Here is a 23,516-nt window from a genome sequence, read left to right as displayed (position 1 = left end):
TTCCAAGTGTAGACCACCACCAATCATATGGGAAACACACTTACCAGAAATGTGTGCCTATCTCTCTGTAAGATTAGGTAAACACAGATTTTAATGATTCCCAAGATTCTCCACACAGGTGCAGCCTACTTTATGGCTTTCCGTTCACTGCTGTCCTCTCCCTATTCAGTGGTTAGATTTCAATGCCAACATATTAATATAACAGAAAACAAGCTCCCATTGTGTAGTATCTTAAGAATCAAGATTTATGAAACAAAGGTAATCAAGGTACGCACAAAAATAGCAAAGTATAAGCCTAAAATCAAGCATTCGATTGTATCAGCAAAGGACATGCAGAGAAGCCGCCGTGCGCCAGCCACTCTGATCCTTCCCGGGTAATGGAAGCAAAAAAGGGCAGGACACTGTTCTTACTCACTCCTAGCTTTAGACCTGGCACCTTACATGTTTCTTCCACTCTGACTGACAAGGGGATCAATTATATCTAGTGATTGGACAAAGACCAGTTTCATGGGTACTGTACCAGGGGAAAATATTTTTTTCTGCAATGGAACAATACATATAAAGTACATTGGAAAATGATGTTAGGAAATTAGTTGTTCTGTACGTGGATATAAATAATTCTGTGTTTCCATTTGTTTTTTGGGTGCTAACAGGTCACAGGCATTCTTCCAAGCATGTTAGATGGAGACTGTTTCGTGAGGTCTGCCAGTCAGTTGCCTGAAATAGGGATTTTGTTTGAAGTAGGAGTTACTTATATCCGAAATGTAAGTTTCATATTAACATGTATTATTATGTATTATTATTGTGTTGTGCTCTGTGTGATTAAGATCTTTTTCCTGACAATTTTTTCATTTTTAAAAAAAATATAAACCATATTCAGGGTATATAGTTTAGTCTTGATTGTTGCTTTCTGTCCAAATGAGTTGCTGTAACAGATGATTGCATGCAAGTACATGCATTTGTTTTATTAGATTGGAAATGCAAATGTTCTGTTTGACTTCTTTTTTCACTTTGGTTGCATAGTTTGAATTATAGAGTGAACATATTTAAGTGAACTTTTTACATTCACAGACAAAAATCGGGTACAGGCAGTTCCCAGGTTACAAAAAGATAGGGTCTGTAGGTTTTTTCTTCAGATTAATTTGTTTGTAAGTAAGTTGGAACAGGTACATATTGTTAATGTTTTTTGGATAGCATAGGGAAAGGTTAACATTCAATGTAATAGTTGTTTTGCTGTCTGTGCCCCTGTTCAGAAGATTTCACCTCACTCTCTGTCCTTGTGAAAATTGGATTTTGAAAATTTTGGAAGCAAGGATTGGTGATAAACCTTCAGCGGAGACACCTTTGGCCAATAATAACTCTTTCAGGAGTAAATTTCACTTCCTAGGGGTAGATTTCCTCTCACTTCCTGTTATCGCCTTCAGTTTGTATGTAAGTCGGATGTTTGTAACCGGGCATTCATGCTTTTACCTTTGCTTTTACCTCTTATTTTTGTTCAAAAATGAGAGGTCCTCCATCCATTCTGGCTGTTCAGAATCATTGTACTGAGATGAAGTGTAGAACCTTATGGATCAGTGCTGGACAACATACAAGTATCTGCATTGTTGTTGCGATTTATTAATTTGCATGATTTTTTCACAGCTGCAGTAGGAAAATGACAGCTGAAACTGGGCCTCTATGGAAAACACACCTATCACACTTTTTTTCAGTATAAAATTCGATTCAAAATGGAACTTCATACAAGACTTTTAGCATGTTGTTTGTGATATGATACTGTTTTTTGCTAGGTTTATATCATTGTCCGTGATACTGGTGTTGAGATTTTTGTCATACTGTAACAGGCAGAGCTCAGATGCACACTATACTGTTTCAGGCATTCCATGTCCTTGACACCTAGTACATTACTCATACTATTATATGTGGAATGCTATCTGTACTGTGAGCCAGGAAGGTCAAGTTACAGCTAAATTCTATTTGTCATGTACATCCTAGGGGTAGAGAGTTCAAACCCTTCTGCTCCCTATCTAGAACTAAAGCATGTTTTAGGTATAATGTTTTAGATATGCAGAGCTTACTAAACAAGAAGCATTCACATTAATAGGTAATCATCATGAACTGTATTTATTATGAGGCAGAACCACATTGCTGGATAGCAAAAGTTAGCATTTCCTAAAAAAGGAAAGCATTGTACATACACTCGCCCTGTAAAATCGTTCTGCAAAAAAAAGTGCAAATATGTGACCTCTATAGCTTCCTTGCTTTGTGTGTCTTTTAACTTTATTACCTGGAATTTTCTTTTTTAGTCTACAGGTGAGAGGGGAGAGCTGAGCTGTGGCTGGACTTTCTTAAAACTCTTTGATGTTAGTGGCATTCCAATACCCTCAAAGTAAGGGAAAGTTTCAAATTTTTAAATTTGTTTTTTTGATTGACAGCGCGTGAGATTTCCCCCAGAGTTCTGAATCATAAAAACCTGTTTTGTTTTTTTTTCCATTATATTTTTACTGTGGTCTGATGATTTTTATTCTCACTTTCCTTACATTATTCAAAAGAAGAAACATTACATTACATTACATTATCCATGGAACATTTTTTTTTTTTGTCATTTAAGCAGGACCATATTTCTCCTGTCAAGCCTGTTATAACAGCAGTACAGTATCTCACAAAAGTGAGTACACCCCACACATTTTTGTAAATATTTTATTATATCTTTTCATGTGACAACACTGAAGAAATGACAAATTGCTACAATGTAAAGTAGTGAGTGTACAGCTTGTATAACAGTGTAAATCTACTGTCCCCTCAAAATAACTCAACACACACCCATTAATGTCTAAACCGGTGGCAACAAAAGTGAGTACACCCCTAAGTGAAAATGTCCAAATTGGGCCCAATTTGCCATTTTCCCTCCCCGGCGTCATGTGACTCGTTACTGTTACAAAGTCTTAGGTGTGAATAGGGAGCAGGTGTGTTAACTTTGGTGTTATCTGTTGTATGCACTTACTCACAGTTTACTATATGTCATTCCTGAACAATTTATTTTTCTGTATGTTTCATACCCCCATGCTTCTCCCCTAACTCTGTAAAACCCTTCTCTTTCAATAAAATAAGATTGAACTAAATTTGGTGTTATCGCTCTCACTCTCTCATACTGGTCACTGGAAGTTCAACATGGCACCTCATGGCAAAGAACTCTCTGAGGATCTGAAAAAAAAAGAATTGTTTCTCTACGTAAAGATGCCCGGCCTTGGCTATAAGAAGATTGCCAAGAACCTGAAACTGAGCTGCAGCATGGAGGCGAAGACCATCCAGCAGTTTAACAGGATAGGTTCCACTCAGAACAGGCCTCGCCATGGTCGACCATGGTCGACCAAAGAAGTTGAGTCTGCGTCATATCCAGAGGTTGTCTTTGAGAAATTGATGTATAAGTGCTGCCAGCATTGCTGCAGAGGTTGAAGGGGTGGGGTCAGCCTGTCAGTGCTCAGACCATACGCCACACACTGCATCAAATTGGTCTGCATTGCTGTCATCCCAGAAGGAAGCCTCTTCTAAAGATGATGCACAAAAAACGAGAGAAAGAAAACAGTTTGCTGAAGACAAGCAGACTAAAGACATGGATTACTGGAACCATGTCCTGTGGTCTGATGAGACCAAGATAAACATATTTGGTTCAGATGATGTCAAGTGTGTGTGGCGACAACCAGGTGAGGAGTACAAAGAAAAGTGTGTCTTGCCTACAGTCAAGCATGATGGTGGGATTGGTCATGGTCTGTGACTGCATGGTCTGTGACTGCATGAGTGCTGCCGGCACTGGGGAGCTATAGTTCATTGAGGGAACCATGAATGCCAACATATACTGTGACATACTGAAGCAGAGCATGATTCCCTCCCTTCGGAGACTGGGCCGCAGGGCAGTATTCCAACATGATAACAACCCCAAACACACCTTCAAGACGACCACTGCCTTGCTAAAGAAACAGAGGGTAAAGGTGATGGACTGGCCAAGCATGTCGCCAGACCTAAACCCTATTGAGCATCTGTGGGGCATCCTCAAACGGAGGTGGAGGAGCAAAAGGTCTCCAACATCCACCAGCTCTGTGATGTCATCATGAAGTAGTGGAAGTGGACTCCAGTGGCAACCTGTGAATCTCTGGTGAATTCCATGCCCAAGAGGGTTAAGGCAGTGCTGTAAAATAATGGTGGCCCCATAAAATATTGACAATTTGAGCCCAATTTTGACATTTTCACTTAGGGGTGTACTCACTTTTGTTGCCAGCGGTTTAGACATTAAATGGCTGTGTTGAGTTATTTTAAGGGGACAGCAAATTTACACTGTTATACAAGCTGTACAGTCATTACTTTACATTGTAGCAAAGTGTCATTTCCTCAGTGTTGTCACATGAAAAGATATAATAAAATATTTACAAAAATGTGAGGGTTGTATTCACTTTTGTGAGATACTGTATAATTGCATCGTAAAAGTGATAATCCCCGCACTACAATAAACTCAAATGTGATCCAAGAATTAACAATTTATGCTGCTACTTAAAATATAGAAAAATCGAAAAAAATAGCGGAATACAGACATATGAAACCACACATATACGGGTATGCCCAGTAGCACTAAAAAAACACTGAAATTATAAAATTCAATTCAATATGATTCAAATTTTAAACAACTCCCAGAATTGGTGTCTGTATCAAGAAGAGTCAATTATACAATAGGAAAATATGCAAAATATAAAACATAAACAAGTGATAGTATAATTGTCCCATAAATTGTCCATCTGATGATAATGAAGTAAGAAATCCAAAAGAATCTAAAGAGTAATGAGTCCAGTGAAAAACCGAATAAATTTAAATCACCACAAAACTCCACCACCGTTGTGTGTCATCACTTCCCACTCCCATCAGATTGTAACTCACCAAATTATATTGCCCCCCATTCTCATGGTTAGGCAAATACGCTTAAGTTACGAACGGTATTGCAAGGTCCTTTAGTAAACCTATTCACTCCTCCATCCCTCTTGTGATACTTGTCACTCCGTAAGGGTAAATGAAAAAAGAAAGGTTCCACTAGTGTAATATAGTTACACACTCAAACATTTATTCAAAATAACTACAATCCACTCACATGTTAAAACTTAATCATAGGCATTAAACATATGTCATGGACACGTAAGCTGGTCCCCATTGATCTCATCACCTCCATGCTGGCTACAGATCATCCAGGGATCATAATTCGCTCTCACTCTGCTAGTCCGGCTGCTGTATAGTCACGACTGGCACGTTTTGTCACTTCCGACTTAATCACAGGGGTTAGTACTAGTATAATTGCATTGATCAAAATTAATATACTCATTGCACTGAAGTTAAAGGCTATGCACACTGGAAGACTTTACGTGTTGCCTTTGTCATGGCTTCTGATGAACCCTCATGCTTAAAGCATCTACCCTATAGACCAATATCAATATATGTCACTGCGCTGAAACCTGGTGATTCTATATCTCTATTGAACTAATTGCTGCTACCTAATACATAAATAAATACCAAAAATTGTGATATTGATATTAGTGTGCCAACGAATACTCAATTCACAGTACCATGTGTCAACAGTGTGAAAAATGTGTTAACAACAAACAAAGTTATACAAAAGTATATATAGTCTGTTCAATAATATGCAAATTAATACATAGAGCAAATCCTGATAATCATCACACCCCGTGTGTATATTAGCAGGAAAGACAATAAACCTCGAATCTACCACCAACATGATCAAGTGAGACAATCTCCCTTATGAAACTACACTCACCAGACCAAAATGCCTCTCATTCTCATGAGAAGGCAAAAGCATTTAAAGGGTAACTCCAGTCAAAAATTACATTTCTCTTTCAGTCATTGACGCACAGCTCCAGAATCTTCTTAACCATTGGGTTATGCTGCCCCCTACAGGAATAGGACACTAGGCAGGAAAAACCTTTACCATGCCTATAGGGCAGTCCCAGGGGATATACTCCCACACTCTGCTATGGTGATTCAGTTTTTTTCTGCCTAGTCAGGAGTAAGGACCTAGTTACTTGCTGGGATCTCTGGTCCTAGCATTTTTTCCTTTTTAAATGGAATGTTTTCCTCTTTTATTATTGAACTACAATCAACTGCTGGACTTGGCGACTTGGTCTCCCCAGTCCGGCCAGCGGACGCATGCAGGCCTCAACTTTGTGCTAGGTCGGCCGCGACATAGCCCCACTGGACCGGGGCTGGCCTGCGAGTTAATCGTCTCGCAAGGGCGCATACGACCTGGTCCCAGCCTGAGTCACAGCGTGCCTCTTGACCCGCAGCACCCCCATTCCGATTGTGCGGTGGTCTGCCCGGAGCGGTGCCCACCCGGTTCCATAGTGTGGTAAGTAGTGTCCCCCCTCCCTGTGTCCTAAGTCTAAACAGCCTAGGGGGATTGCCTTGGACTCTCTGGATGTGGGTCGGGAGCGCTCAGGGTGTACCTTGCGGCAACCAAGTAGTTTTGGAAATCAGCCTTACTGTTGGTCCTTACGGATGGACCTTGCAAAGGCTTGGTCGCATCTGCCATGACAATTTCCAGATGGACAAGACAGACGTTGGTGCAGGCCTAGTCCATCAAGAGTCAGGATCCTCCGTTCCCTGTTAAGGCGCTGTCTACGTGGGCGCTTAGTGCCTCTTGGGCTTTCCTCCATCAGGCATCAGTGATACAGGTTTGCAAGATGGCCACCTGGTCATCTGTTCACATTTTCACAAAATTTTATAAAGTGGATGTACTGGCATCTGCGGATGCTGCTTTTGGCCGCAAGGTTTTGCAGGCCACTGTTTGAGAGCACCTGGTCCTCTTTGAGGGTGTATTGTTTCCAGATGAGCTCCAGTTGTTCCTGGTTAAGCTCCATGTTACCTGGTTGGCTAGGTTTAGCCTTTTTTGGATTTTTTTCTGCTGTGTTTTTCCCACCCCTCATGTTTTGACACGTCCATGAACGAAAGAGAAAATTATATTTTTGTCTTACCGTAAAGACCATAGGCCTGTTAAATCTTTTTCCTGCCTAGTGTCCTATTCCTGTAGTGGGCAGCATAACCCAATGATTAAGAAGATTCTGGAGCTGTGTCCGTCAATGAAAATCAGAGAAAAAGATTTTACGGTAAGGCAAAAATCCAATTTTTTTCTGTTTAATATTATGTTAAATATCTTTATCTTTGATATTATTCATTTTCTGACTAGCTGCTTGTCTAGCTTAGAAAGCGTTATCTAAACGAGATAAACAACTTCTCCCATTATCTGAATTGCTAAGCTAACTTTCACTTCCTGAAAAGGTTGTCGGTCTTTCTTAGACCGGCATCTCTAGACCTGCCCAGCCCCACCCCCAATCCTCCTACCCTTCACAAAATATGATCTCCTTCTCTCTTCATAGTTTAGTTTAGGCTAGCAGCTTTTCCTGAGAGGGCAGGCATTGGAAGTATGTTATGTCCACTTTTCATGGCTCCAGCAGCACATAACATTGATTTTAGTGGCACTCGTTCCCATCTATGCGACTTTAAAAATAAGCTACTTTGAAAAAGTACCTGCAATACTTTGATGCAACTTTTCATGCGACTTTGATCCAGAGAGTGTAAACTCGGATCAAAGCTGCACTCAAGTCACACTCTAAATCACACAACTATGGAGTCGCACTAGTGGAAACGTAGCCACTAAGCTAGAGTGCGACTTTGAGTTTCACCACAATTGCCACAAATATAGCGCATATAGTTATTAAAGTTATTTACTGACTTGTGCTTTCAATGTATTTATAACCTTGTATAAAAGGTACAGTAAATAACTAGCAAATTAGATTGTTACATAAATACTCTATAACTTTCTAGTGCTGCTGCATATGTTATGAGTACATAACAACTCTTTAATTGTCATGTAGTACAGGAAATTTTATTTGAATCTGAGCATAAAATACAATGGTTAAAGTTAGTGACTAACAACGAAACGTTTGGATGATGACATATATTAAAATGCTTAACATTCATGGGTAAGCTTCACCTTTTTTGTGTGCTGTATTTTAGCTAGTTTCTTACTAATAACCATTGCATTGCAATTGCATTTTCTATTTTTACTTTAATATTATATACATTTAATGTATACAGTTCTTTAGTATTAACTAACATATTTTTTAAACAGGACTTATGAATTGACATTAAATGGTGGTACTCCCTATGAACAAGGAGTTGAGGTGGATCCATCTATATCAAGGCGAGGTCAGTAGTGATAAAACTGTACCCTTGTGGGTTAGATTTGCCAAAAGGTGTCTGACCCTGCCCCGATCCAGCACCCTAGTACAATGCTTGGTTGAGGATCAGGCTGTTGAGTATTCCCCTTGAAGGAGATATTACCTTTTTCCAGTATCAAAAATACTCGTCATTGCTCACATTGATTTTTCAACTTGTTGTTTTAGTTATTATTATTACGAAAGAGTATTTATTTTGCGCAGTGCTTTACAAAATTAGGGGAGCTGGTACAGCTGCCATACAATTCAAGATGAGAGGATTAGAAGGGCCCTGCTTGTAAGCACTTATAAACTAAAGAGAAGAGCAAGAGAAACAAATGGTATTAACTGGAGATGAGTTGTTTGAGAATTAAAACTCCAGTAGTTAGGTAGACGAAGGATATGCTTTGCTGAAGACATGAGTTTTCAGGGATCATCTAAAGGCAGAGTAGGAAATAATGGTTAAGGTAAGGGGTTTCAGAGGAGTAAAGAGGCTCTGGCGAAACCTTGAAGGTGAGCATGGGAGCAGCTGTCAAGGAACCTTTAGGAGCAGGAGGTCTTGCAACAGGCAAAGGGGACATTTTGGTCCTCTTGCTGGTTATTTTTTACTCTTTGGTGGTTATTTTGAGATTAGGTTGATGATGTAGCTAGTGGAAGATTTGTATGTTTTTGTTAGCATTTTGAATTTTATTGGTTGGTCAGTTGGAAGCCAGTGGAGGGATTGACAAAGAGTGACAGACAAGTGGTTGGTAAGGCAAATTAGTCTGGCAGCATCAATCATGATAAACTGAAGGGGGATAGCCTGCCAAGATTTAGGCCAGAGATAAGGGAGTTGTAATAGTTGAGGAAAGAGATAACACGTGAGTGAATCAGTAGTGCTGTAATTGGGTAGGAAAAAGTGCATTTTGGAAATTTTATGGGGGTGACGGCAGCATGATTTGGACAGAGATTAGATGTAAGGCTGAAAGGAGAGGTCAAAATCCAGGATTACGCCTAGCACCTTGGCATGTGCGGAGGAAATGATAGTTGTGCCTTTTATCCTGTGTCCCTTTTATCAGTTATTGCAGATACAATAAACCAGTTGATAAAAGGAATTATGACCATGTGAATTTAGATTGCATTTCTTTGTTTTAATGCTTTATTTAAGTTTACAATGTTATTCTCCAGCAAACAGTGGAGTCTTTAATCAAATGATAACCCACAGAAGACAACCACGGCTTCTTGTGAAACTTAGATCTGTCAACAGAAGAAGAAGAGAAATGTTAAGGTATGTGCACCTGTCAGTGATGACATTGTTAAAGCTCAACTCAACTCAAAAGCCAGATATAAAACCCTAACTAATGCATTTAAAGGATAAGTTCACTTTTGAGGAACATGTTACATGTTCCACCCATTTTATAGGTTGGATTGTGTAACATGTTCCTGCTCCTACAGCCGCTCGGTGATCCGCTGCCTCTGTGTGACAGCAGTACAGGGGAGAAGTACCGACATCCTTTTTGGCTGCTGACCTGTAGTTTTCAGTGAACTACCACGGCGCTGTTGAGCACTCTGGTAGTACATTAATTCTTCCCATCAGTGGGAAACTGCCTGCCCATATGATGTACAGGCAGACAGCTTACACTGATAGCCTGCAGGAGCCCTGCATGGCAGCAGCGATCTGCTGATCAAGAGTGCAATGCTTTCCAGGCTCCTTAAAAAAAAAAAAAATATATATATATATATATATATATATATATATATATATACAGTGGGTACGGAAAGTATTCAGACCCCCTTAAATTTTTCACTCTTTGTTATATTGCAGCCATTTGCTAAAATCATTTAAGTTCATTCTTCTTCCTCATGAATGTACACACAGCTCCCCATATTGACGGAAAAACACAGAATTGTTGACATTGTTGCAGATTTATTAAAAAAGAAAAACTGAAATATCACATGGTCCTAAGTATTCAGACCCTTTGCTGTGACACTCATATATTTAACTCAGGTGCTTTCCATTTCTTCTGATCATCCTTGAGATGGTTCTACACCTTCATTTGAGTCCAGCTGTGTTTGATTATACTGATTGGACTTGATTAGGAAAGCCACACACCTGTCTATATAAGACCTTCCAGATCACAATGCATGTCAGAGCAAATGAGAATCATGAGGTCAAAGGAACTGCCTGAAGAGCTCAGAGACAGAATTGTGGCAAGGCACAGATCTGGCCAAGGTTACAAAAAGATTTCTGCTGCACTTAAGGTTCCTAAGAGCACAGTGGCCTCCATAATCCTCAAATGGAAGACGTTTGGGACGACCAGAACCCTTCCTAGAGCTGGCCGTCCGGCCAAACTGAGCTATCGGGGGAGAAGAGCCTTGGTGAGAGAGGTAAAGAAGAACCCAAAGATCACTGTGGCTGAGCTCCAGAGATGCAGTCAGGAGATGGGAGAAAGTTGTAGAAAGTCAACCATCACTGCAGCCCTCCACCAGTCGGGGCTTTATGGCAGAGTGGCCCGACGGAAGCCTCTCCTCAGTGTAAGACACATGAAAGCCCACATGGAGTTTGCTAAAAAACACTTGAAGGACTCCAAGATGGTGAGAAATAAGATTCTCTGGTCTGATGAGACCAAAATAGAACTTTTTGGCCTTAATTCTAAGCGGTATGTGTGGAGAAAACCAGGCACTGCTCATCACCTGTCCAATACAGTCCCAACATTGAAGCATGGTGGTGGCAGCATCATGCTGTGGGGGTGTTTTTCAGCTGCAGGGACAGGATGACTGGTTGCAATCGAGGGAAAGATGAATGCGGCCAAGTACAGGGATATCCTGGACAAAAACCTTCTCCAGAGTGCTCTGGACCTCAGACTGGGCCGAAGGTTTACCTTCCAACAAGACAATGACCCTAAGCACACAGCTAAAATAACGAAGGAGTGGCTTCACAACAACTCCGTGACTGTTCTTGAATGACCCAGCCAGAGCCCTGACTTAAACCCAATTGACCATCTCTGGAGAGACCTAAAAATGGCTGTCCACCAACGTTTACCATCCAACCTGACAGAACTGGAGAGGATCTGCAAGGAGGAATGGCAGAGGATCCCCAAATCCAGGTGTGAAAGACTTGTTGCATCTTTCCCAAAAAGACTCCTGGCTGTATTAGATCAAAAGGGGGCTTCTACTAAATACTGAGCAAAGGGTCTGAATACTTAGGACCATGTGATATTTCAGTTTTTCTTTTTTAATAAATCTGCAACAATGTCAACAATTCTGTGTTTTTCTGTCAGTATGGGGTGCTATGTGTACATTCATGAGGAAGAAGAATGAACTTAAATGATTTTAGCAAATGGCTGCAATATAACAAAGAGTGAAAAATTTAAGGGGGTCTGAATACTTTCCGTACCCACTGTATATCTATATATATATATATAGTAAATGTACATTTTTTTTACCTGGAAAAAATGTGCATTTATTATTTTTTATTAAAGGTGAACTTATTTTTTTAAATGAAAAATTACGTTTAGGTAAAATATTTTTGGTTATACAGCACCAATAACATATCTTACCTTTAAAGAAATGCATTAGACAGCCTGCTGACTGCTGGTTACCATTAAAATCTTCTCTTCAATGATCAGTTTACCTGTTAAAAAAACAGGTAGAAAACAGTGGTGAACTTACGCAACTATATTAGTTTACAGTATTCAGGAACCAACAGTAGGATACACTTCATTAGAGGTAAGTTATGTCCCTGGTGCTGTATACCCCCCCCCCCCCCCCCACAAATTTTGTTAGACTTCAGCATTAAGTGTTTTTTTTGTAATGCAGCCTGCATGATTTGTCTTATATTCGCCCCCCCTGAAATCCCCTGTACAACGGTACAACATTAGGAGCCAGTCAGATTAGCTGGCAGTGCACATGTGCTGACAGTGAACCCACTGATAGGAGATAGCGCAAAGGGATGAGCTCATTGGTGCCCTGCTTTTCCTTAATTGTTCAGTCAGCAGACTAGAGGGGCAATAAAAGTGTATGCCCATCCAATTGCTCACAATGACAGTGTGTCTGCAAAGGACCCCTAAACCATCTTATACTAGCCTTACCTGCTACGTCTTGTTTATCCTTCTTTTCTCTCCCAGCTACGTTGAGGGCAAGCCAGCAGAGCTGTACTCGGGTCTAATAACTGAGCACTCTCACTGTTATTTGTTTCTACAGAATATATATTTTAATTCATCTTGTTTTTGTAGTCTTCTTCCAGAAACCTTGGTAGGCAGCATGTGCCACGTGCCATTGTTGGTCTTTTATCGGCAAATCCTTGGTGATGTTCTTTTGAAAGAGAGAGTGAACATGCAGAATATAGGTATGCAATGTTTCTTGTATAAGTAATATTTCTAGTAAACATACAATTTATCAGAATTGGATTTATCTTAATTTCTTCCTAGTCCTTACCTTCTCCACGCCACTACATAATAGTGAATATGTAAAAAGTAATCCGTATTAGGGGTCGACCAATATAGTTTTTTCAGGGCTGATACTGATACCGATTTTTTTGGCTGCCTTTCAAGCCGATAGCCGGTATCAGGTGCCAAAGTTTTGTAAATTTAAAGTTTTGAAAAATCCACATAACTTTCTACACAAATCTGCTATAAACTGAACATGTTAATGTTAAAATAGGTGGGTGGCTGGCTGGCACCCTGCTGTTGGGTGGCTGGCTGGCACCCTGCTGTTGGGTGGCTGGCTGGCACCCTGCTGTTGGGTGGCTGGCTAGCTGGCAACCTGCTGTGAGTGGGTGGCTGGCTGGCACCCTGCTGTGAGTGGGTTGCTGGCTGGCACCCTGCTGTGAGTATCTGACTGGCTGGAACCCTGCTGTGGGTGGCTGGCTGGCAGCCTGCTGTGTGTGTGGGGGGGGGGGGGGAGGGGGGGTGGCTGCCTGGCTCCCTGCTGTGGGTGGGGGGTGGTGGCTGCTGGCTGGCATGTCCTCTCTGGTCCAGTTCAGTTGTTCCATGACATTCACTGTCTGAGACGAGGGCGGTGGGTAGAAGAAGCCAGGACTCAGTCAGACTGTCAGAACATTTGCAGGCCCAGTGCGTGGTGCACTGCAAACCTTCTAAATCCTGGCTTCTTCTACCCAGGCCGAGGACATAGTGGGCCCCAAAAAGATGATTGATGTGGCAGGGGGAGACCTATATCAGTAATATCAGTAAGTTTGTGACTGGCCCCCAATAATCGACCGACCCCCTAATCTGTATACTCTTGGGACTTCTACAGTCTGAAAACACAAAGACTATAAATAGATCAAAAGATGTCTCACCACAAACTATGGATGACTAGACCGAGTAAGAGGCATGGTGAGTTTTTTGAAGTTGTAATTTTTTTTTTTTTTTTTACACAAAATTGTCATAATAACTAATAAGTTATTTCTCACACACGGTATAGGCATACTTGCAATTACACCCCAAAATTCATTCTGCTACTCCTCCCTGAGTATGGCAACACCACATCTGTAAGACTTTTACACCTGGCCACATACAGAGGCCCAACATTCAAGGAGCACCGTCAGGTGTTCTAGGACCATAAATTGCACATATAATTTCCTAACGACCTATCACACTTTTGAAGGCCCTGGAGCACCAGGACAATGGAATTACCCACAAAATGACCCCATTTTGGAAAGCAAACACCCCAACATATATTCTATGAGGCATAATGAGTCTTTTGAACATGTCATTTTTTTCCAGAAGTTTTTGGAAAATGTGGAAAAAAAAAAAAGAAAACTTTTTTTCTCTTACGTCCTCTGACATTCGCCGCCCCTTCATATTCGTCACAATAGGGTTATTGACCTTTGCTCCGTAGGAGTGGCTAGACAACAGAATATGTTAATATCAAAGCTTTTAGCATACCCCACCCCCAGGGGGTGGTCCCCTCAGTCAATACCCTCCTGCTTCCTGCATTCCTACCTCAGTTTCATTTGTCTAGCTCAGGAGTAGGTTAGGCGTTTCCTGTGCTGGGGCTTTTCAGTCTCAGCTTCTTTTCTCTTTTTGATTTTGTTTGGAGTTTTTTTCTCTTTCTTTACTTAGCTGTTTATTTTCAGCTCTAGTTAGATCTTCTGATGAAGATGATCGTGCGGTGCTGGGTCTCGGGCTGGCCTCCCTGGTTATCCGGGGTTCAGGGCCAGTGGCTTCCCAGCCTGCCATCGAGCGTTCAGCTAGGTTTCCCTGGCAAATATGAACGACCCATCCCTGTCCGCTGCAGGGATGCTGCGGTGAGGTGGCTACCTCACTGGACGCCATGCGGTTTCACACCGCAATTCCACTGCGTACTGGCTGCGACTCTCCCTGTCCTTAGTGCAGCGGTTTGATCGCTTGTGCAGGCTCCCCACGCCATCCGGATGGTAAGTGTATTTCTGTGTGGGGACCTGTCTGTCTTGGGTGTCAGTCTGGGACTGTGGGACCCTGCATGTCTGTGCATAATGTTGAGCTCCCTGTCAGTATAGCTGCTCTCTGTGGGCTGCAAGGGGGGGGACTCTCCTGCTCTGCTCTGTGTAACAGGCTGTGTGACATGCTGTGTGCTGTGAAGGACATGCTTGTGAGACATGTTGTGGGCATACTGTGCGGCGACCGCTGCTGCGGTCCGCCATTTTTTTGTGACAGTTTTGTGGTGGCCGATCCTGTGTGGTGATAGCGCCGTTTTGGCGCCAAACGCCGCCATTTTGGCGGCGATCGCGCGGGCCACATGTCAGTGTTTTCTGCCTCTACAGCCTTGGCTGGCGGCCATGTTTGTGTAGCCTTACATAGGCTTTGTGGGGGCGGTCAGTCTCACATCACTTCCTTTTGCTCTGAGGACAGCGATCGATGAAGCAGCAGCCTGTGTGACCTCTCCAGGTTTTACCTTCCATTCCTGTATTCCTTGCCTTGTATTCTTAGCCCAGTGGGTCAGTGTGTTTTGTGAGTGCGGGGGCTACGATCGCCGCAACCTTAAAGGGGCAGTACTCCTTTTTTCCTAAGTTACTGGGGCATGGATTCTCAGGAAAGCAAGTTTCCTCCCTCCTTGGTAGGGGGCCAGGGGGCTGCTGCTGCTTCCCCCGAGGGGGCTGATCTGGCTACTATTGTGGCTAACCTTGCTGCTCAGGTGCAGATGCTGGTGGCTGATCGATCCACAAAAAGGCCCAGGGTGTCCATTTCCTCTGATTCAGAGGGCGATGGGGATGCTATGGCTGGAGTGCCCTTCTCAGGGTCTCGTTCTTCTCTAGACCTTGCGGGGTCTGAAGGGGAGGCTGAGGTGGAAGGGGTTGATAATTCTCCCCCTGGCTCGTCTGAAGAGCTTGCACTCATGGATGAGTTGGTTGCTTCTATAAAACAAACGCTGCATTTGGAGGATGAACCATGTCCTCCTGCTTTGATGTCCTCTTATGGGACGCAGAGAAAACGCAAAACGTAGCAGGTTTTTCCTTGCTCTACGGAATTTCAGCGCGCTGTTGAGGAGCAATGGCGCAACATAAAGAAGCCTTTTGCTGTGCCGAGTAGGTTCAAGCTGCGTTATCCTTTTGCACCAGCTACTGATGAGCGTTGGTGTGTGCCGCCTCAGGTGGATCACGCGGTGGCGATTTTGAATAAATCCACTGCGATTCCTGCTGAGGATACCCCGGTGTTCCGGGACCCTACGGACAGGAATTTGGAGTCTCTGGCCCGTCACTCTTATACGGTTGCGGGCTCTATGCTGAAGCCTATTTTTGCTTCCATTATGGCAGCCCAGGCTATTGCCGATTGGACGCAGGTGCCCAGGCGCACTCTGGTGGCTGACTCTGCTTCGCCGTCGACATTGGCTATGGTGGATCAGATTCATCAGGGTGTCATGTATTTGTGTGAGGCGGACCTAGATATGGTCCCTTTGGCTGCGCGTCTGCAGAGTGTGGCGGTGTTGAACCGTCGCCTGATCTGGCTGAAATGTTGGTCTGTTGACCAATCTTCTTGCAAGACTTTGGCTAATTTGCCTTACGCGGACTCTCTCCTTTTTGGCGAATCCTTGGATACTCTGATCAAGGGTGTTTCTGGGGGTAAGAGTACTCTTTTGCCCCAGACTCACAAGTCTAAGTTTGTTCGCGGTAAGAAGAATGCTTCGTTTAGACCCTCTCAGGGGTCCTTTCGTGCCTTTCGGTCGCACTGGAAGGGTAAGCCCTTCAAGGGACAAGGCTCCCAGAAAAAGCCGTGGGCAGGTAAGCAGAAGTCCGGCCAGTCCGGGTCCACTGCCCATAACAATGCGGCCTGAAGGGGCGCCCTCACCCAGTTCTGGGGTGGGGGGACGTTTGCTCGGTTTTCTTCAACCCTGGCTGGCCCGCGTTCGGGACAGGTGGGTTCAGGAAATCGTTCGACATGGATACAAGATCGAGTTTCTCTCTCGGCCGGCAGGCAGATTTTTTCCCTCAAATCTTCAGCTGTCTCCGGAGCGCTTGCGGGATCTGCACCTGGCGGTGCGGGACCTGCGGGCTCAGGGAGTGGTGATTCCGGTGCCTCATCGGGACAGATTTCGGGGATTCTATTCAAATCTCTTCACTGTGCCCAGAAAGGAGGGCAAGGTACGTCCGATTCTGGACTTGAAAGCTCTGAACCGCTTTGTGCGGGTTCGCAAGTTCCGCATGGAATCCCTGCGCTCGTTGGTGGCTGCCCTGGTTCCGGGGGAATTCATGGCCTCCATCGACTTGAAGGATGCGTACCTTCACATTCCCATTTTCGAGGGTCACCAGCAGTACCTTTGATTCGCCATTGCGGAGGATCACTACCAATTCGTGGCGTTGCCCTTTGGTCTCGCCTCGGCTCCGCGGGTTTTCACCAAGGTGCTTGCGCCGGTTCTGGCTTTGTTGAGAGCCCAGGGCATCTCGATCCTGGGGTATCTGGACGACATTCTGGTTCGGTCTGCGACCAGTCTGGGCCTGGTGAACGACCTGTCCGTCACGATGCAGACTCTGTTCGAGTTCAGTTGGACGATAAATTTTCCAAAGTCGACGCTGTGTCCGTCGGTTCGTCTTCCTTACCTGGGAATGATCCTGGACTCTGTTCAGGCGAAGGTCTTCCTGCCGGAAGACAAGCTCCGGAAGCTTCAAGAAGAAGTCGGGTCCCTCAGGGACGTTCAGTGCTCGTCCCTCCGGACGTTCATGAGGTGTCTGGGACTGATGGTCTCGGCTTTCGAGGCGATACCCTTTGCCCAGTTTCACACGCGGGGTCTCCAAAGGGAGATTCTGGCCAGGTGGGACGGACGACTGCAATCTCTGGATCTCCTGATTTCGTTGAGTCATCGCACCAGAAGGGACCTTCTGTGGTGGCTCCAGTCCCCGACGGTGTCGGGGGGCAAGTCCTTTCGCCCTTGCTCGTGGACAGTGATCACCACGGATGCCAGCCTGTCGGGCTGGGGTGGTGTTCTGGGCGTTCTGTCTGCCCAGGGAACTTGGTCGGAGGAGGAGTCCTCCCTTCCGATCAACATTCTGGAATTGCGAGCAATAAATCTCTGCCTTCGGCGTTGGTCGGACAGGCTGCAGGGCCGTCCGGTTCGGGTGCAGACGGACAATGCCACAGCGGTGGCCTACATCAACCACCAAGGGGGCACCAGGAGTGCCCGAGTGGCTTGGGAAGTGGCCGACATTCTGTCTTGGGCCGAGACGCACGTCCCGGCGATATCTGCTGTTCACATTTCGGGGGTGGAAAACTGGCAGGTGGATTATCTGAGCCGCCAGACCCTGGACCAGGGAGAATGGTCCCTTCACCCGGATATCTTTCTGATGTTGTGCGAGAAGTGGGGGTCCCCAGATGTGGACCTGTTCGCGTCTCGTCTGAACAACAAGGTGGAAAGGTTCGTGGCAAGAACGCGCGATCCTCGGGCAGACGCCTTTAGACGCGTTGGTGGCGCCCTGGCATCAGTATCCTCTGATGTATGCCTTTCCACCGATTCAGCTGCTGTCCAGGTTCCTTCGGAGGTTGGCCTCGGAACCGAAAACGGTGATTCTGGTGGCACCAGACTGGCCTCGCCAGTCTTGGTACGCAGACCTTGTGAATCTGGCGGTCGACGCTCCGTGGCGTCTGCCTCTTCGAGACGATCTCCTGTCTCAAGGGCCGATATTTCATCCTGCTTTACAGTCGCTGGCTTTGACGGCCTGGCTGTTGAAACCCAGATCCTGAAGGATAGGGGTCTTTCCCCTGAGGTCATTCACACTTTGATCAAGGCTAGAAAGTCCTCTTCGGGGAAGGTTTACTACCGTACTTGGAAGGCCTATTTTGCCTGGTGTGAGTCCAGGGGGTATTCCCCTCCTTCATACTCGGTATCAAGGGTGTTGGCTTTTCTTCAAACGGGCGTGGACCAGCGTTTGGCGTTGGCCACGATTAAGGGTCAGATTTCTGCTCTGGCCGTTCTCTTTCAGCGCCCTGTGGCGTCTAATTCTTTAGTTGGCACCTTTGTTCAAGGGGTGCGGCATCTGGTCCCTCCTAGGAGGGAGCCTTTGCCTCCATGGGACTTGAATCTTGTTCTGTCCGTGTTGCAACATGCTCCCTTTGAAAAACTCAGGGAGATCTCGTTGTCTATGTTGTCCAAGAAGGGCGCATTTTTGGTGGCAATCACCTCGGCTCGTAGGGTGTCGGAGCTGGCTGCCTTGTCCTGCAGTTCTCCGTATTTAGTGGTTCACTTGGATAAGGTGGTCTTGCGTCCTAACCCGTCTTTCCTTCCGAAAAGGATTTCGGAATTTCACCTCAATGAGGACATTGTCTTGCCTTCGCTTTGCGCAAAGCCTAAACATCCAAAGGAAGTGGCTTTGCATTCCTTGGATGTTGTTCGGGCGATCAGGGTTTACCTGTCATCGACTGAATCCTTTGGCAAGACGGATTCTCTCTTTGTCCTTCCAGAGGGGCCTCGGAAGGGCATGGCGGCGTCGGCCTCTACCATCGCCAAATGGATCAGGCAGGTCATTGAACAGGCCTATGCTTTTAGGGGGAAAGTTCCTCCCATGCCTGTGAAGGCGCACTCTACAAGATCTCTGAGTACGTCTTGGGCCTGTCATCATCGGGCTTCTGTGGCCCATGTGTGTAAGGCGGCGACTTGGTCGTCCGTTCACACCTTCTCAAAATTCTACAAGGTGGATGTTCAGGCATCGGCAGATGCTTCCTTTGGCCGTAAAGTTCTTAGTGCGGCAGTGCCTTAGGGTCCTTTGTTTGAGTCCTTGGCTGTTGGGGTATTTTTACCCCTAGGTTACTTGTTCTTTCCTGGGTTGTTGCTCCTGTTGAGCAGGTTTTTTCGTGTTGCCCAGTTGGTTTCCTTCCTTTGGTAAGGTTTCTTTCTCTGATGTGGGTATTGCGTTGCCTTAGGCGCGGCTGCTTTTTTTCCCACCCCTCATGTCTACACTGCTTTGGGACGTCCCTATTGTGACGAATATGAAGGGGCGGCGACTGTCGGAGGACGTAAGAGAAAACGGAATTTTTGTAAAATCTTACCTGTAAAATTCCTTTCTCTGAGTCCTCCTAGTCGCCGCCCCCGCCCCTCTTTTGGGGTTTTGTTTATGTACTCTACTGCTATGCTACTGAAACTGAGGTAGGAATGCAGGAAGCAGGAGGGTATTGACTGAGGGGACCACCCCCTGGGGGTGGGGTATGCTAAAAGCTTTGATATTAACATATTCTGTTGTCTAGCCACTCCTACGGAGCAAAGGTCAATAACCCTATTGTGACGAATATGAAGGGGCGGCGACTGTCGGAGGACTCAGAGAAAGGAATTTTACAGGTAAGATTTTACAAAAATTCCGTTTTTTTTTTACACAGAGTTTTCAATTTATAAGATACTTCTAACAGATAGCATGTACATAGCAAAAATTACACCCCAAAATACATTCTGCTACTCCTCCTGTGTATGACCATACCACATATGTGAGACTTTTTCACAGCATAGCCACATACAGAGGCCCAACATGCAAGGAGCACCGTCAGGTGTTCTAGGAGCAAAAATTACACATATAATTTCATTACAACCTATCACACTTTTGAAGGCCCTGGAACACCGGAACAATGGAAACCCCCACAAAATGACCCCATTTTGGAAAGCAAACACCCCTACACATAATCTAGGAGGCATGGGCTGCAGATAGGTACTCAGGTACACTGATCGGCTTCAGAAAGGTACTCGGATACTCTAATGAGCTTCAGAGATGTACTTGGGTATTCTGATGGGCTAGAGACAGGTACTTGGGTAATTTGAAGGGCTGCAGATAGGTACTCGGACACTCTGGGCTGGAGACAGGTACTCTGGACTGGAGACAGGTACTTGGGTACTCTGGGCTGGAGACAGGTACTCGGGTACTCTGATGGGCTACAGAGAGGTACTCGGGTACTATGATGGGCTGCAGAGAGCTATTCGGGTACTCTGATGGGCTGGTGACAGGTACTCGGGTACTCTGATCACGGGTACTCTGGTGACAGGTACTTGGGTACTCTGATGAAGGGTACTCTGATGACAGGTACTCGGGTACTCCGATGACAGGTACTCGGGTACTCTGATGACAGGTACTCGGGTACTCTAATGACAGGTACTCAAATTACCAGAGTACCTGTCATCAGAGTACCCGAGTACCTGTCATCAGAGTACCTGATGGGCTGGTGACAGGAACTCGGGTACTTTGATGGGCTAGTGACAGGTACTTTGATGGGCTGGTGACAGGTACTTTGATGGGTTAGCGACAGGTACTCTTTATTGGGGGGGGGGGCAATAAGTATGTTTTGGGGTTCACTATAATCGGTAACTAGCTGTTACTGCAATCTCCTCCTCACACAGGATCAGTGTGTGAGGAGGAGAACACGGTGACAGCTAGTTACCGTGTTCTCTGTTGACATTCTGTGACCGATTGTGATTGGACACAGCCGGTCACGTGGTAAAGAGCCAATTTCATTTGCTCTTTACCCTGATCAGGGATGGACTGTGTCAGAGTGACTCTCCATCCCCGATCACTGCTCTGCGCACCCCTGGGGGCGCGCGCGAGCGGCGTGCACGAGGGAAGTGCATGTGGCCGGCTGTGATTGGACACAGCCAGGCACATGGTAAAGAGCCATTTTTTTAATGGCTTTTTACACCGATCGGGGATGGGCTGTATCCCGACGGACACGCCACATCCCCGATCGCCACGCTGCGTGCCCCTGGGGGGGCTGGAGGGCAGCGGATCCGGGCGGATGTCCTATGACGCCCGCCCGGATCGAGGGACACTTCCTGCCGGTGTCATATTACTATGGCCCGGTAAGGAAGTGGTTAACCACTTGCCTACAGTGCACTTTCACCCCCTTCCTGCCCAGACCGATTTTCAGCTTTCAGCGCTCTCACACTTTGACTGAGAATTACTCAGTAATGCAACACTGTACCCATACAAAAATTGTGTCCTTTTTTTCACACAAATAGAGCTTTCTTTTGATGGTATTTGATCAATACTGGGTTTTTTATTTTTTGTGCTATAAATAAAAAAAGACTGAAAATATCATGAAAAAACGCATTTTTCTTTGTTTCTGTCATAAAATTTTGCAAATTAGTAATTTTTCTTCACAAATTTTGGCCAAAATTTATACTGCTACTTATCTTTGGTAAAAAAAAACCCAAATAAGTGTATATTATTTGGTCTTTGTGAAAGTTATAGAGTCCACAAGCTATGGTGCGAATCATTGAAAATTGATCACACTTGATCACACCTGATGTACTGAAGGCCTATCTAATTTCTTGAGACAATAAAAGGTCAGGAAAGTACAAATACCCCCCGAATGACCCCTTTTTGGAAAGTAGACATTCCAAGGTATTTAATAAGGGGCATGATGAGTTTTTTGAAGTTGTAATTTTTTCCCACAATGCTTTGCAAAATGAAGATTTATTTTTTTTTATTTATTTTTTTTTACAAATTGCCGTATTAACAGGTTATTTCTCTCACACAGCACATGTATACTTGCAACTACACCCCAAAACACATTCTACTACTCCTCCTGAGTATGGAGATACCACATGTGTGAGACTTTTTCACAGCCTGGCCACATACAGAGGCCTAACATCCAAGTAGCAGCGTCCGGCATTCTAGGAGCACAAATTACACATATCATTTCCTGACAACCTATCGCACTTTTGAAGGCCCTGGAGCACCAGGACAATGGAAACCCCCATAAAATGACCCAATTTTGGAAAGCAAACAGCCCAACGTATAATTTTTGAGGCATAATGAGTCTTTTGAATATGTCATTTTTTTCCACAAGTTTTTGGAAAATGTGGAAAGAAAATGAAAACACATTTTTTTTACACAAAGCTGTCCATTTATGCAATATTTCTAACACATCGCATGTACATAGCAAAACTTGCACCCCAAAATACATTCTGCTATTCCTCCTGAGTATGGCGATACCACATGTGTAACACTTTTTCACAGCCTGGCCACATACATAGGCCTCACATCCAAGTAGCGCTTTACACAAAGTTGTCCATTTATCCACTTTAAGACTGGGCCTATTTTTGACACTTGGTGTTTACAAGCTAAAATAATTTTTTTTGCTAGAAAACTACTTTGAACCCCCAAACATTATATATTTTTTTTTTAGCAGAGACCCTAGAGAATAAAATGGAGATCGTTGCAATATTTTTTATCACACCATATTTGCGCAGCAGTCTTCCAAATGCGATTTTTTTGAAAAAAATTCACTTTTTTGAACTAAAAAATAAGAAAACAGTAAATTTAGCCCAATTTTTTTCCCTAATGTGAAAGATAATGTTACGCCGAGTAATTAGATACCGAACATGTCATGCTTCAAAATTGCGCATGCTCACAGAATGGTGCCAAACATTGGTACTTAAAAATCCCCATAGGCAACATTTTAAAAATTTCTGCAGGTTACTAGCTTAGAGTTACAGAGGAGGTCTAGGGCTCAAATTATTGCACTCGCTCTAACGATCGCGGCGATACCTCACATGTATGGTTTTAACACCGTTTACATATGTGGGCGGGACTTGCGTATGCGTTTGCTTCTGCGCGCGAGCTAACGGGGACAGGGTGCTTTAATTTTTTTTTTTTTTTCCTATTTATTTTATTTATTATTTTTTTATTTTTACACAGTTTAAAAAAAAAAAAATGTTTTGATCATTTTTATTCCTATTACAAGGAATGTAAACATCCCTTGTAATAGAAATAGGCATGACAGGTCCTCTTTATTGTGAGATCTGGGGTCAAAAAGACCTCACACCTCACAACTACACTAAAAAAGAAAAAAAAAAAAAAAAATTGTTGAAAGAGGAAAAAAAAAA

The 23,516-nt window shown here is 44.3% G+C and overlaps 1 protein-coding gene across 1 annotated transcript in view; it reads left to right on the top strand.

The window, feature by feature from the left end:
• The window catches only part of NPHP1 (nephrocystin 1), a 152,201-nt gene that overhangs the window by 87,039 nt on the left and 41,646 nt on the right, over positions 1-23,516 (top strand). The window contains exons 14-18 of the mRNA XM_082252304.1: positions 654-764; positions 2,304-2,386; positions 8,180-8,256; positions 9,432-9,531; positions 12,479-12,591. Coding sequence (XP_082108430.1) covers positions 654-764; positions 2,304-2,386; positions 8,180-8,256; positions 9,432-9,531; positions 12,479-12,591 — 484 coding nt within the window. The remainder of the gene's footprint in view (positions 1-653; positions 765-2,303; positions 2,387-8,179; positions 8,257-9,431; positions 9,532-12,478; positions 12,592-23,516) is intronic.

The sequence above is a fragment of the Pelophylax lessonae genome (genome assembly GCF_965119305.1).
Source record: "Pelophylax lessonae genome assembly, chromosome: 3".
Classification (NCBI taxonomy): Eukaryota; Metazoa; Chordata; class Amphibia; order Anura; family Ranidae; genus Pelophylax; species Pelophylax lessonae.
This window is presented reverse-complemented; position numbering and strand designations above follow the sequence as displayed.